At 49.8% G+C, this 13,103-nt stretch overlaps 7 protein-coding genes across 7 annotated transcripts; 6 read left to right on the plus strand and 1 right to left on the minus strand.

The window, feature by feature from the left end:
* Positions 1–282: 282 nt before the first annotated feature.
* Positions 283–564, plus strand: K444DRAFT_513358 (uncharacterized protein; the record flags this gene model as incomplete). Its single annotated transcript, XM_024873511.1, has 1 exon — positions 283–564. A coding segment is annotated over one exon (282 nt), but the record flags the coding sequence as incomplete, so codon positions are not given.
* Positions 565–3,059: 2,495 nt separating this feature from the next.
* On the plus strand, positions 3,060–3,349 carry K444DRAFT_621398 (uncharacterized protein). The gene has a single exon (XM_024881900.1). The coding sequence runs from the start codon at positions 3,065–3,067 to the stop codon at positions 3,260–3,262; it is 198 nt and encodes a 65-aa protein (XP_024729169.1). The 5' UTR covers positions 3,060–3,064; the 3' UTR covers positions 3,263–3,349.
* Positions 3,350–3,691: 342 nt separating this feature from the next.
* On the plus strand, positions 3,692–5,116 carry K444DRAFT_637449 (uncharacterized protein; the record flags this gene model as incomplete). Its single annotated transcript, XM_024884122.1, has 3 exons — positions 3,692–4,776; positions 4,835–5,019; positions 5,070–5,116. 3 exons carry the CDS (start codon positions 3,692–3,694, stop codon positions 5,114–5,116), a joined length of 1,317 nt encoding a protein of 438 aa, XP_024729170.1.
* Positions 5,117–5,351: 235 nt separating this feature from the next.
* Positions 5,352–6,592, minus strand: K444DRAFT_648095 (branched-chain amino acid aminotransferase II; the record flags this gene model as incomplete). Its single annotated transcript, XM_024885424.1, has 3 exons — positions 5,352–5,657; positions 5,702–6,462; positions 6,526–6,592. The coding sequence occupies 3 exons, from the start codon at positions 6,590–6,592 to the stop codon at positions 5,352–5,354; spliced, it is 1,134 nt and encodes a 377-aa protein (XP_024729171.1).
* Positions 6,593–6,833: 241 nt separating this feature from the next.
* On the plus strand, positions 6,834–7,997 carry K444DRAFT_575329 (FAD dependent sulfhydryl oxidase-like protein Erv2). The gene is made up of 3 exons (XM_024877472.1): positions 6,834–7,274; positions 7,323–7,685; positions 7,734–7,997. Exons 1-3 carry the CDS (start codon positions 7,060–7,062, stop codon positions 7,750–7,752), a joined length of 597 nt encoding a protein of 198 aa, XP_024729172.1. The 5' UTR covers positions 6,834–7,059; the 3' UTR covers positions 7,753–7,997.
* A 247-nt stretch (positions 7,998–8,244) lies between these two features.
* K444DRAFT_544349 (proteasome-domain-containing protein) lies at positions 8,245–9,208 on the plus strand (the record flags this gene model as incomplete). Its single annotated transcript, XM_024876045.1, has 6 exons — positions 8,245–8,278; positions 8,339–8,384; positions 8,435–8,449; positions 8,505–8,539; positions 8,601–8,841; positions 8,890–9,208. The coding sequence occupies 6 exons, from the start codon at positions 8,245–8,247 to the stop codon at positions 9,206–9,208; spliced, it is 690 nt and encodes a 229-aa protein (XP_024729173.1).
* A 1,488-nt stretch (positions 9,209–10,696) lies between these two features.
* Positions 10,697–12,195, plus strand: K444DRAFT_544043 (cyclin-domain-containing protein; the record flags this gene model as incomplete). Its single annotated transcript, XM_024876023.1, has 2 exons — positions 10,697–11,917; positions 11,977–12,195. 2 exons carry the CDS (start codon positions 10,697–10,699, stop codon positions 12,193–12,195), a joined length of 1,440 nt encoding a protein of 479 aa, XP_024729174.1.
* Between the last annotated feature and the right edge of the window lie 908 nt (positions 12,196–13,103).

Here is a 13,103-nt window from a genome sequence, read left to right on the forward strand (position 1 = left end):
GTACATGTCGGTGGCAGGACAAGGAGATAGAAGAGGAGGAAGGCAATTATACCTGGGAGCTCTAGGACACCAAGACTCAGCCTGAGCAGCGGGCTTATGGGACTACTCAAAATTTGTGAAGCATGCATCGTTGACCGTGACGAGCTGAAACATCAACGAGGCTCCGGGGTATCGATTTGGGCGTACCGCCTCTTCAAAGCTGCCACGTCCAGAGAAACGCCCAGATATGGAGCTTTACAATTCCTTCTCGAAGAAAAGGCCGCGCACATCAATTCAAAGCCGGCAGTTCATCATGGTGGAATCACGGCCCTGCAAGGTGCTGCCATATCTGGCGACGTCATGCTGGCCAAATTACTTCTCGAAAAAGGGGCCGAAGTCAATGCAGCGCCTTCCTTGATTGAAGGCCGATATGCAATCGAAGGAGCTGCTGAGCATGGCCGCTTAGACATGGTCCAATTGCTTCTGAATGCTGGAGCAAAAGGTAATGTCCTTCGTGGAACGGGCTTTGAAGACGCCATTAAGCTCGCGGAGGAGAACAATCATTTTGCAGTTGTAAATCTCTTGAGCAACAGATAGAATCAAGTAAGTGCCAGTGTGTTGAAGCCTTTGTATTAATCTGATGCAAAATAGTCTCGAGTCGAGCGATCATTCGTGCCTTTGATGTTCTCCAAAAGTATTGGGACCCGTATACTTGTAGCACAGCTGCAAATGGAATCAACAAAATAGAGGCGCAATGGATGAGGCAGGGAATGTGGCATTATCTTGGTGTTTACGATGAAATGGATTCATGTATCAATGGTTGTTCGTTTTGTGTGGCACAAGCTAGGAAAGTCAGACGGAATAAGATTCCACCTATTTTGGAAATATATTTCACCTCAATCTTTTCTCTCCACCTCTCTTTAGTCGACATATTTAAGTTATACCTCTTCTAGACCCCAACCACCGTAATGCCCTCGCGAAACCCACTTGAAAGATACCAAGCCCCCCCCCCCCTCTTCCTTCGAATCCCTGTTTATAGTCTGTAAGTACCCCCACACCTCCCATTACTTCCACACTTTATGAACTCACACGCTGGACTACTGCGGGCACTGGTGCCCATTCTTTCACCTGCTATCTCTCCATTCTCCGATGACTCTTCCCTTCTATGCCCTGGTCGGATGGGAAACAGTGGCTATAACCTCTGAACTATTATCTTTCTTACCTCTCACACGTAGATATTCGGGCTACGACCCGAAGCTATCGTAGATCCTGGGAATAAGCTTGTCCAATATTCTAGGGACAATAGTATGGTTGAGGACGTAATATAGCTTGGTGAGGATACAAACGACAGCGATTTTGCAATGGAATTCATAATGAATATTTCCGCGAAAGGGATCGACAGACTAGCTGATGATCCAGGATCTTTGAATTCATGGAAGGCTCTTTTCAATCTGACGCTAAGAAGTTGGCTCACGCGTAGATGGGTGGTCCAAGAAGTTGCATTTGCAAGACACGCCGTGTTGCGCTGTGGGTCAGCGTTAGTTTCGTGGGCACTCTTCTGTGAGGCAGTTGGATTATTCCTTGAGAAATTGGATGAGATAAACGAATCCGTTCGCAACTCTTGGCCGGAACTTCAGTTAAATCCTTGGGCCCCTGGCTTGCTGGGAGCTATCGCCTCAATCGCTATGTTTGGAACACCTTCCGTCGTCCCTATAATAGCCACGGGAGCACTCTCTTATTTTGACCCTTCTTCTCTCGGCGAACTTCGTGGCGTTGGTGTACATTCCCTCATTGTAGCTTACGATAGAGTTTTGCCTCGCATAAGAGATGGCGATAACCCCGCCGACTTTGTATAATGGAAGCATTGCTTTCCTACCTCGCAGAGTTCAAAGCAATAGACGGTCGCGATGTGGTATTCGCCTTGGCATCTTTGGCTAAGGACTACATAGGGTTCGTTCCAGATTATAGATAGTCCATTGTTCAAGTCTATAAAAATGCTATCCAACAAGCGGTTACCAGTTCACGATCCCTAAAGATTATCTGCCGTCCTTGGGCGCAGCCTTTAACAAACTTGCCGTCTTAGGTTTTGCCGCGCTCTGCCCTTCCATATAGACGAAATTACCAAGGCATTTACGTTTGATAGCACGCAGATACTCTAGTTTGCTTACCCCACTAACGCATATACTATACTTCTGGGAGTCGTTGTGCCTCTGTATCCTTTAACGATGATGATACCTATTTCGTTCTTACCTGTAAAGGCTTTCAACTCCCAGCTATTGCTTGGATAGGAGGCCGAGCCGAGAAAGGAAAAATTCCTAACTTATGACTTAATAGTCTCAAGGGGGCAAATATATAACAGAAGTATTTAAAGGAAATATACTGGCGAACTCTTGTGGTCGACAGGGACTCGAAAGGAAACCCACCACTGCAGTGGTACAACCTTGCGTGCAATGATGCGTACGAACTATGTCCGGACGGGGGGGAGTCGTTTTACATTTCCCCGTACAACGAAGTGAGAAGCGGCTCTATCCAGAGCTTTACCTCAAGCAGAAAAAACATAATTGAAGGCTGCCAGCAACGTACCCCAAAACGTGACACTTCACGCAAAGTAAGCATGCATCACCAGTGTGTCAAATAATTTAATTAATTATAATTATTGGCCAGTATTTAAATTAAATTAAGTCAAACCCCTAGTAATCAAATTATAATTAAATATTTACTTAATTTACTTAAATATAATTAATTATTGGATCACGTGGTGTTACACGTGACTATAAAGATAATACAAGCATTATGGCGCAAAAGTAAAGTTTATTCTAGCCTAATTTAGATATCGCCTTACTATAATAGGCTTAATAGCTAGTATTCCGCCTTTGCTCACTTTACTTATCTTTGTATATAAGTATTGTGGTAGGGGTTTTGGCTCCCCTAGTCACGTGGTGCGGTCATGTAATATCCGGAGTAAATAATTCACATATATATTACCTCGCTCTCCTTCTCTCTTCTTAGGAAATCAATTAACCTTTACTCTCATTATAATTAATTACCTTAATTTTTTTTTTGACACACTGTGCATCACCCACACATGGCATTTCCATCCAAACCAAACCACCACATCTGCATAATCTCCGACTCTACTTCTTCACTCTTCACCACTCACCCCTCACTCGCAAAACCAATCCACATCCTACCTGCTCCCAAATCATCGCCACACTCACTCAATTGGCACCTCTACGATCACCAGACATCTCACTCAGCCTTCCAAATTCCAATGGAAACATGAAATCCCCACCGGCATTTGGAGACCGAATGGCTGTTCGCCGGCGAACATGCAGCGGTCTGCACGGCGCAAGCTTCGCTGGCAGCCTCGCCTCCAATGATCCACATGTCATGCATGCCCTGCGCACGAATCCGCTTTCTTCAAAAACTGCAGTCACTGGAAAAATTAATTCTGGACTGATTGGAGACTCCGGGTGATAAGGTCGGTCTGCGTCGGGCTCGTATTTCATCTTGTGATTTCCTTTCTTCCGACTGATCTTTCCTTGCGCGCTGCTCGATTTCTTTCTTATTGTTCAGCGGAGAAGTGGGTACTGCGCTTCAGATCTGGTAACCTGATATATATATAAAATTTGGAGGGACGGAGCGAGGATTTGAGGGATCCAAGAGCGAGGACCTCGCAGGTTCGGGGGTTCGCAGCACCCCAAGAGAAAAGATGGGCGTACTACCGCCGCTCCCAGACCCATCCATCTACCGCGCCTTCACCATCTACCCCTCCTCTTCCTCTCCCTCCACCGCACCAGAGGCCAAACCAAGCTGGACAACGCCCCTCGTCAAAGAATCCAACTTCCCTCAATCCTCACTCATCGCCGAACTCTCTTCTCTTCAGGATAAGGACAAAGCCAGTATCGCGGATAAGATCGCGAGATTGAGCACGGAGCAGAGCGGCGCGGTTTATAATGTTCTCGTGGATCTGGTGGGCGAGGGGGATAGTGGGGCGAGTACGATGGATGGGGAGGGGAAGAAGTTAGAGTGGAGTGTTTGTGAGGCTGCTAAGGTAAGGGATGAGAAGAGGAAGGGGAGGACGAGGTGTGTTAGGGTGTTCTTTGTGCGGGCCCCGCTGCAGGTGGAAGAGAAGGAGAGGAATAAGATGGAGAGTGAGGTGTCCACTAGAGGAGGGGGAAAGGGGAAGGAGATAGAGAAGAAAGGGAGTAGGAGTCGGAGTCGGGGGAAGGAGAAGGAGAAGGAGAAGGCTATTGAAGACTCTCCTAAAGAGAAGCGCAAATCAACGAAAGAGAGGGAAAGAAGGGAGTCGAAGGGAAAGGGAAAGGAGATCGAAAGAGTGGAAGAGAAGAGGAGTCGGAGGAGAAGCTCGAAATCGAGACTTAGGAAGGAGGCTCTGGGGGACGATTCGGATGATGGTTCTTGTGATTCGGATTCCACGATTAGTATTCAGAGTCGAAATCTAAGGCGCTCGAAACACAGGACGCTTTCTCAGAGGTTCAAGCCGAAGCATTCGGAGGTAAATCCAATGGCGTATGGGAGGGCAGAACAACCGAGATGGGAAAAGCCTACGATTATACCGCCACAGTACCCGATCAGAGGATATCAGCCTGCGCAGCCGAATGAGTACCATATCCGTGCGGCTTATGAAGCAGGACAACGGGATGCGAATGCGGTGAGAATGAGGAATGCTGCTCTGGAAAGGGGCTCGTTGCCGCAGGGGCCGAGTCATGTGATTTCGTTTGAGCGGTTGAGGCCGGGTTTTGAAGAATGGTCTGAGGAATCGTACTCTCAGGGGTATGTTAGCCATTCGAAGGATCTATATATTTCTGTCCCAATACTAACGGGTCTGCAGGAGCCAGGAACCAGAGAGATATGTGAGCGAACGCCGACCCCCTATCATCCAATATCCACATCATGTGAATCCAAACCACATTCCTCCTTCATATGTTGGTACGCAATATGGCCGAGATCAATACATGGATGATCGCCATGTTGGTAGAAGATACTCGCAGGATATACGAATGGATTCTTCGTATGGTAGGTAGACCTCAAGTCAGACTGGACTGAGATTGACGTTGTCGATGCAGAACGGTACGGGCCCGATACTTTCCGTCAACGTTACACTGCCTGGTAACTAATCTCAACGCCTTTCATAATAAGGCAATAATCTCTGGTTTTCGGAGCATGGTTTTGTTTGTTCTCTAGCGGCATTGAGCGGCATCGGTACACTTGTAGGTAGACATGATGACAGCTTGTCCTGGGCGACCAGGGCAAGGGGAACATGAGATATGAGATGACGGCCAATGCATGAAATGATAATAGCGAAGGCGAGATTTGGTAATCCAACATTGTTTTTTCCACTGTAATTTTTAGGGCAATGCATCCACACTCTTACCGTTAACGCCATTTATTGTCTCGCCAGCGGCGTATTTCTTGATGTCAACCTGCTCAACCTTACTGTTCCATCCAAATGTATCCTTGATCTTGCCCGCCTGGATGCCTTTCAATGTTGTAAGCAACTTGACGCAGACTGGGCCTGGCTCTTCGGAGTCGGCCGGGATGTAGGAGAACGTCTCGTTGCGGGAGTTTCGGGTTATCGATTTGATGGGAACAAGAGCAGCTGCTGTACCGGCGGCGAAGACTTCACTGAAGCTCGGGAGTTGTTCGTATTTGATCTGGAGAGTCAGCCTTGACCGAGAAATCACCGAACAGGACTTACACAGCGGCGTTCCGTCTTCCATCCGAAGCTCTTGGCAATATCTAAGCAAGAATCCAAAGTGATACTTGAAATGACGTTCTTGCTATCAGGCACCACCAATGTGATGTCCTCGCCGTCCTTCTTCACACCAATGAACCCACTTGTAGAAAACTCTTCGATTTCGGACCTTGTTTTACTGTCCAAGTGCAATGTGATTCCGTAGCCTTCATTCCGTGCCTTGTCGCTCCATCTCAAGACTGGCGCGTAGTTTCCTCCAACCTTTGCACTTCCAGTTCCATCTGGGGCAGCTCGGTCGAATTCCTCCAGAATAAGAGCCTTGACAGGGTGGACACCATGATAGACACCGACTGGGAGCACGTAGACGCAGAAAGTATATTCCTCTGGTGGGTTCAAACCCAATTGAGCACTCGAGCCAAAGACCAGAGGTCGAATGTACATCGCAGCACCAGTCTCATGAGGGGGCACATATTCAGCGTTCAGCGAGACAGCCACATGTACGCACTCGTTGAAAACAGATTCGGGGATTGGAGGGATGGAGATGAAGCTTGCAGAGTGTGCCATGCGTGCAGCATTGCTGGTGGGTCGGAAGATGGTGATTTCGTTGTTCGGAGAGCGGAAAGCCTTCAAGCCCTCGTAGGCTTGCTGGCCATAATTAAGCCCTGGTGCCATGCCATGGAGGCGCAGGAAAGGGTCCGTTATGTATTCGGGCTTCGACCAGACGCCGGTCTTGACGCTGTAGTGGGATTCTACATGGCCATTGACTGCGGAGAAGGTTAGTGAGTCATGACAGTGAGTGCGGAGTGCGGAGTGCGGGGTGGAAATACCTTCTCGAAATTTGAATCCAATGTCGTCCCAGTCAATCGTGTTAACGGGGGGCGGTGGGAAGACCATTCTGATAGATTTCGAGGAGGAGGGAAGTAATTATGGAATAAAGAAAGGAAAAGACAAAGGAAGGGGAGGTGAAGAATGTTTAGTAAGAGGAGTTGTCAGCAAGACAGTATTTATTTTTGTGCGGCTTCGGAGTGACATCGGCGGGGAATGGGATCTCGCCGCTGCAGGAACTGCAGGGGTTCCCTCGGAGCCAAGCTGTTTGGGACGATCAATCGGCCCACCACTACCATCATACTGGACGGTGGATCCCTTGCCTGTTGCGCTATACAATTTCAATGCGAGGACGAGGCGTGGCTTCAATGACCCACGAGCTGGCTTTGTGGTGATCGCTCGACAGACCTCTTTGTCACTACTCACGCACTAATCAATAATTCACCACATGCTGACCTCGGCGAGGTGAGGCTGACGTTGCGCAAGTAAGAACTGGGCCACGACGCAGACCGCGCATCAAGAACAATCGTCTCGACATGCCTCGGCGACAGCACATCACCCTACTCACTATCATTGGCGTGGCTACTTTCCTTGGGATCTCCTTCGTGTCCATATTTCGGAACAACGCAGAGGGCACGCGACATCCCGACTACCTTCCACAGTACAACGGACCCAGCGGCGGCTTGAAGATTGATGATGGGATTCTACATGGAGAAGCCACGGCACCGAAGCTCGAGAACGCCACCCTGAAGTATGTCCGATCTCCAAAAGGAATTTGCTTCTGCTAACCTCTTCAAAGGGCAGAGCTTGGAAACGCAGCATGGAAGGTGCTCCACACGATGATGGCGAAGTTCCCTGATCGGCCGACAGAAGAAGACAGCGACGCGTTAAAATCCTACATCCACCTTTTTGCACGACTCTATCCCTGTGGAGACTGCGCCCGGCATTTCCAGAAGCTATTGAAGAAGTTTCCTCCGCAGGTTACGTCGAGATCGACCGCAGCCGCGTGGGCTTGCCACGTTCATAATAAGATCAATCAGAGGTTGAAGAAGGACCTGTTTGACTGCTCGAAGATTGGGGACTTTTATGATTGTGGTTGTGCAGAGGATGAGCAAGGGAAGAGTAAGGACGGTTTTACAAAGCTGGAGCTGGAGAAGGAAGGGTGAGTTTTGTGCATTGTTGTGGGAGGAATTATGCTGACATGTTCTAGATTGACGAGAGGAGGTTGATACTGATAGTTTCTTGTAACATATATGGGAAAGCATTGACGGGGTTGTGAAGCATGGCGTTTATGGTGGAGGCTGGTTTAGCATTATTCCCATCATAGGACTGCTGGGTCTGCATTTGAGCGCCTTTTCCCAAAATCGCTCCACGCTTGGGAGCAGAATTCAGAATGCGAAGACACAGCTTATTGCAAATACTGTGAAGGTGTGACTCATATTCTTCAAATTTGAGGGCCACATTGATTAGCCATTCTCGTATGCCTCTATAAACTCCCTAACCAGTCGTCCATTGCCAAGGCTGAAGATAAATTCAGGGGAGTACCAAAATCGGGAAAGCCAGGTCACGTGTTGACAGCCTCGCGCTACGATTTCCGCGTCGCCCATGCTGCCTGAGTTAACCTTCATCAAGCATCAACGAGAAGTTTCTCTCAACAAACTTCTTCACAACTCGATTCCGACCGATTCCAATCTTCCTCGTCAGACACCCAGCCTCGCAAGATGGAGTTCGGTACTTCAGGCATGCTGAATGAAGGTAATTCGAACTTGCTTGGAGCTCTGTTGGCACACGACAGCTAACCAAAGCTTTCCCCAGATGGCATTCACGTCGATATGGATCGCTTGAAGAAGGGCGAAGTCAAGTAAGTTCTTGCAGGCAACAAGAGTTTAATCTTTACTGACTCTGCTGTAGTCTAGGTACTTCGATGTAAGCTCGCCCCAAAGTCAACAAAACCCTAACCACCGACCTGACCCAAATCCAGCATGGCAATCAACTTCAAGGATGGTGTTATTTTGGGTTTGTTCTACCCACAAACCTATTCAATACAGAAAAGCAGGCTGATGGTGATGAATTGCAGGCGCAGACAGCAGAACCACGACTGGAGCATACATTGCCAACCGAGTGACCGACAAGCTTACCCAAGTTCACGATACCATCTGGTGCTGTAGATCAGGATCTGCTGCAGATACTCAAGCAGTCGCGGACATCGTTCACTATCAGTTGGGAATGTACGACATCCAGAATGGCAGACGACCAACAACCCAAACTGCTGCTGCCATGTTTCAGGAGTTGTGCTACGAGAATAAGGATAGATTGAGGTAAGGATGAATTACCAGAATAATATGCACGGATGCTGACGGGGATAGTGCTGGCTTGATTATTGCAGGTTGGGACGAGCGACACGGAGGACAAGTATACTCGATACCTCTTGGAGGATCACTACACAAGCAATCATATGCCATCGGTGGATCGGGATCAACCTATATCTACGGATACTGCGACGCCAACTGGAAGGAGGGAATGAACGAAGAAGAGGCTGTCAATTTCGTCAAGGGCGCACTGCAAGAGGCGATCAAATGGGATGGAAGCTCTGGCGGTGTTATCAGAATGGTGGTCTTGACCAAGAAGGGCGCGAACAGGCATTTGTATCTGCCAGATACGAATTACACCGTGCGTCACCAATAGGCACAGCATGTACTTGTACCATAGAGAGGAGCATTAAATGGCACGGTGTTCTGGCTGCCGATGGTTACCCGCGCAGGGTTGCAGTAGCGGTCAAGTCGAGCGCTCTCCTATCCTTTCGAAAGCAGCGGTGAGATGAAGGGACGGCTCTCGGATGAAAGCACGAAATCATGAAAGGTGTTCTGTCGGAATATACGGATGGCTCCGCGAGCAAAAGCAAGCATCCCGCCGATATGCCTTTGTACCTTTTCGTATCAAATATCGAGCTGTCAAATCAAGTGCCGGCGTGCCACGGAGCGTCGAGGTTTCGGCACCAAGTTGGAGTTGCACAAGACACGGTGGACAGGGAGCCCAGCCGGGGACAGGTCCAGCATGGGGGGCGTCTCGATCTGTTGGCCAACCTGGCCCTCCTCATCACGACGCACTCCGTTCGTTGTGCCTCGTGTCAGCCTCCTGGGAATCTGTTGGCCGGAGAGATCCAACGGCTCGACTCGGAGGCCGTAACCCCCATGGATCCCGACCTCCTGCATCCCTCCCGGATGCAACAAATGTAAATGCAAGTGCACCGCATGCGATTCTGCCAGAGTGTGTCCTGTCCTTCCCAGACTTTTTTTTTGCCCGCCTATTCCACGCGTGCGCCGACTGACCGCGTGGCTGTGATTTTTGATTCCTGAATTGTTTGAGGACAATATCGAGCCCGCCGATCAGAGTGTTGCATTGGAGCGACGACGCCGATTAGTCCTTCCCAGTGGTGCCAGCCCGCCAGCCTGCCAGCCCGTCGACCTAGAGCCAGAGGCAGATCAGATCCGCCGCGATTCGCCTCCTGCCAGGTCGTCGTTCGTCATCCTGCGCCTCGCCCATTGGCACTGACACGGACACTGACTTTGCTAGGCGCAACTTTCTTGGCGGACCCTGGGCAGTTGTGAGCGGACGTCCAGCTCCCAGAATCGACACCACCCCAACAACGAAAGTCCACGATATCGACCACCACCGCAGACACCATCGTCTGGCGTCTTCAGGAGTTGCATCGAGCCTGGATCTCCTATTTCCGTAATTCTAATGCTGCAGGTAAGCTGTTTCCCGTCTCGCTGAGGAGATAAGCCCGGTGGAGGTACCCCCACGACATCAAGTAATTCACGCGCCGTCCATGATTCGAGCACCCTGAGGTTTTTGCAGAGGATTTAGATTTCGAGGAGCCAAGAGCCTGGCGTCGTTCTACAACCGTCAAGTGAATCTGCGCTGGCCTTTGGTTGTAAAGTTCGCCTGCCTGTGGGCAGAGCCTCGACAGATCAATGTGATTGCTTGCCTTCGAATTCACCTTTGGCAAACAACAAATTCTACTCGACCTCCATTTCCCTTTCCAATCTGCACGCGACCTCCTGCTGCCTACGTGTCATCTTGCACTCATCGCGCCCGGACCGGAATTCTCCAGATCAACGCTAATCTCATCTTGCCAGTGTCTACCAACGTCCATTCGGATAGCAGGCTGATATGGCTGCGGTGATCAGTGATTTCGTATCAGACTCCTCACACTTTCACCACAATCATCATACGATGATAGCCGGTCCTGGACAACAGCTCTCTCCAGCTGAATCACAATACCGTCAACCCTCTCGATCACGAGCTGAACCTCCTCCAAGTCCGCGACCAGAGCCTACCAGCATACCTGCAGAAACTCCTCCTCCCAGCACGTCTGCACGGGCAATATCTCAACAAGCTACCGAGGAGAGTGCAGAAAGAACGGGTTCCGTAAAGACAGAGCCGCCCTCACCGCCGTCGAGCTCCAGTCCGAACATATATTCATACACCACCCGACAACGGTTCACAAGCCAGGAGAACTTTCCCCATTCTTCTGCGCCATTTGAGCGATCGCCCCCACCGTACAATGTACCATTAGATCAGAGAACGAGAACGACCTCCTCGCCTTCCACCTCCTACCTGCCCTATTCGAGATCGGCCAGATCTCTGGATGATGTTAAGAAGTATGGCGGAAATACAATCAAAGTCCGAGACCTTGCACATATCCAAAGTTTTGCCACGGAGGAGTTCCTGTCGTACAGAGGGCACTCCGGGCGACGGCGGACCGCAGATGATCCAACTTTGAAGTACGAGATTAGTGGGATGCCTATCACGGACATCATTGAGATGGTAGCAGGGCTTCTTACAAAAATCACCACAACAAACGACCGGCAACATGACGACTTGCACCGCCCCATACCGTCTGGGGACAATGTTAACATGACTCCGCTCTCCTCGAGTGTGCTCGCATTTCATGGGAAGAATGTACCAAGCATTACCATTTTGAGTTATTTGAGCCGCATACACAAGTACTGTCCGACGACTTACGAGGTCTTTCTGAGTCTGCTAGTATACTTTGACCGTATGACGGAGCGGGTCAATGCAACTCCCATGCAGGCGTTAGGCAGAGAGCCCATGGACCAGGAGAATTCTCGACCGTCTTCAGGATACTCAGTTGAAGGTTCAGATTTAGCAGATAGCCCGCCATCTTCGAGAAGTGTACCGGAGATTCAAGCAGATCTGGAAAAGGCACAATACACTCAGGCCCCGCCCGCAGAGAATAGCCCTGAATTTCCCCTATCCCACTTCTTTGTGGTCGACAGCTTCAACATCCACCGACTGGTCATAGCAGGGGTAACATGCGCAAGCAAGTTCTTCTCCGATGTATTTTACACCAACTCCCGCTACGCAAAAGTATGTCTCCTTTTCCCCTCCTCCCTATCCAAAATTTCTAAATCTTATAAAAAATATAGGTCGGCGGCCTCCCCTTAGCAGAGCTCAACCACCTCGAACTCCAATTCCTCCTCCTCAACGACTTCCGGCTCTCCGTCCCCGTCGAAGAGCTCGAAGCATACGGCACCATGCTCGTCGAGTTCTACGCCCGAGAAGTCATCTCTCAACGACAGGGCGCTATGCCGGTTGATATGGCGTACCCGGAAGACGTGGAGATGATGGTACCGACTAGTCCTTGATACCCTTTCCCCGCACAAATCCTTCACGAACCTAGGTTCTGAAATATTAGATTCTTGGCCTTCATTCAGCTTTTTCTCAGTGGGGTGGGGTAAAGGGAGGGACATGGTTTACACATGGAATTTGGCGAGCGGGTGGGAGGGCGGACGGGCGATAAGGGCGCTCATATATGCATTGAAATGAATGGCACGACATAGACTTCTTCGACACGTCAGATACCCAGGCCTAGGCATCAGGTTTCTTCTCTACTTTCCTTCTCACCACGAACTTTCACGGTGGTGCGCTTTGTCTGTTAGCGATCATGACGTCCTCCTCCTTTTGTTGGTTGTTTTTTTCTTCTTCGACTTGAGATGAGATGAGATGAGATGAGATGTTGAGCGCACGTTGATGATTGAGCGTGCATATGACTGGATCGTAAAGGGAGAGGAAAGGAGAAGGGAAGGAGACGTATAATACAGTCGGCACTTTGAACTTGAGCATTGAATCGACATTGCAAGCGATTGGTGTGTGCAGATGGATAGAATGGTGGTGTTTTGGCGTTTGGGTGGGGGGCTTCGCACTTTCGGAAGGGAAATGGTGGTTAGGTGGAAGGTGGATAGGAAAGAGGGGCAGGGCAGGGGAGGGGCGGGGGAGAGAGGATAGACTTTGTAAAGTGGAGATAGGGGCCGAATACAAAGAGTTTATGAATGCTGTTCTGAATGTGTGTTGGTGATATTTGAGTTTGGGGAGAGGGTGGGAGAGGGGAGCGGCAAGCGCTGGCTTCCCGGGGTGTTTGGCGAAGGTGGCCGTCTAGGTGAAGGGGATTGAGGAATTTGGGAAGGTGCTCGAGGGATTCCTCGGTTGTGAATTGGGAACTAGGTGTTTAACGATGTCTTTGACGAGGTCCAAGAATCAAGGAAGCGGCTTAGTA

This window comes from Hyaloscypha bicolor, assembly GCF_002865645.1.
Source record: "Hyaloscypha bicolor E unplaced genomic scaffold K444scaffold_182, whole genome shotgun sequence".
Classification (NCBI taxonomy): domain Eukaryota; kingdom Fungi; phylum Ascomycota; class Leotiomycetes; order Helotiales; family Hyaloscyphaceae; genus Hyaloscypha; species Hyaloscypha bicolor.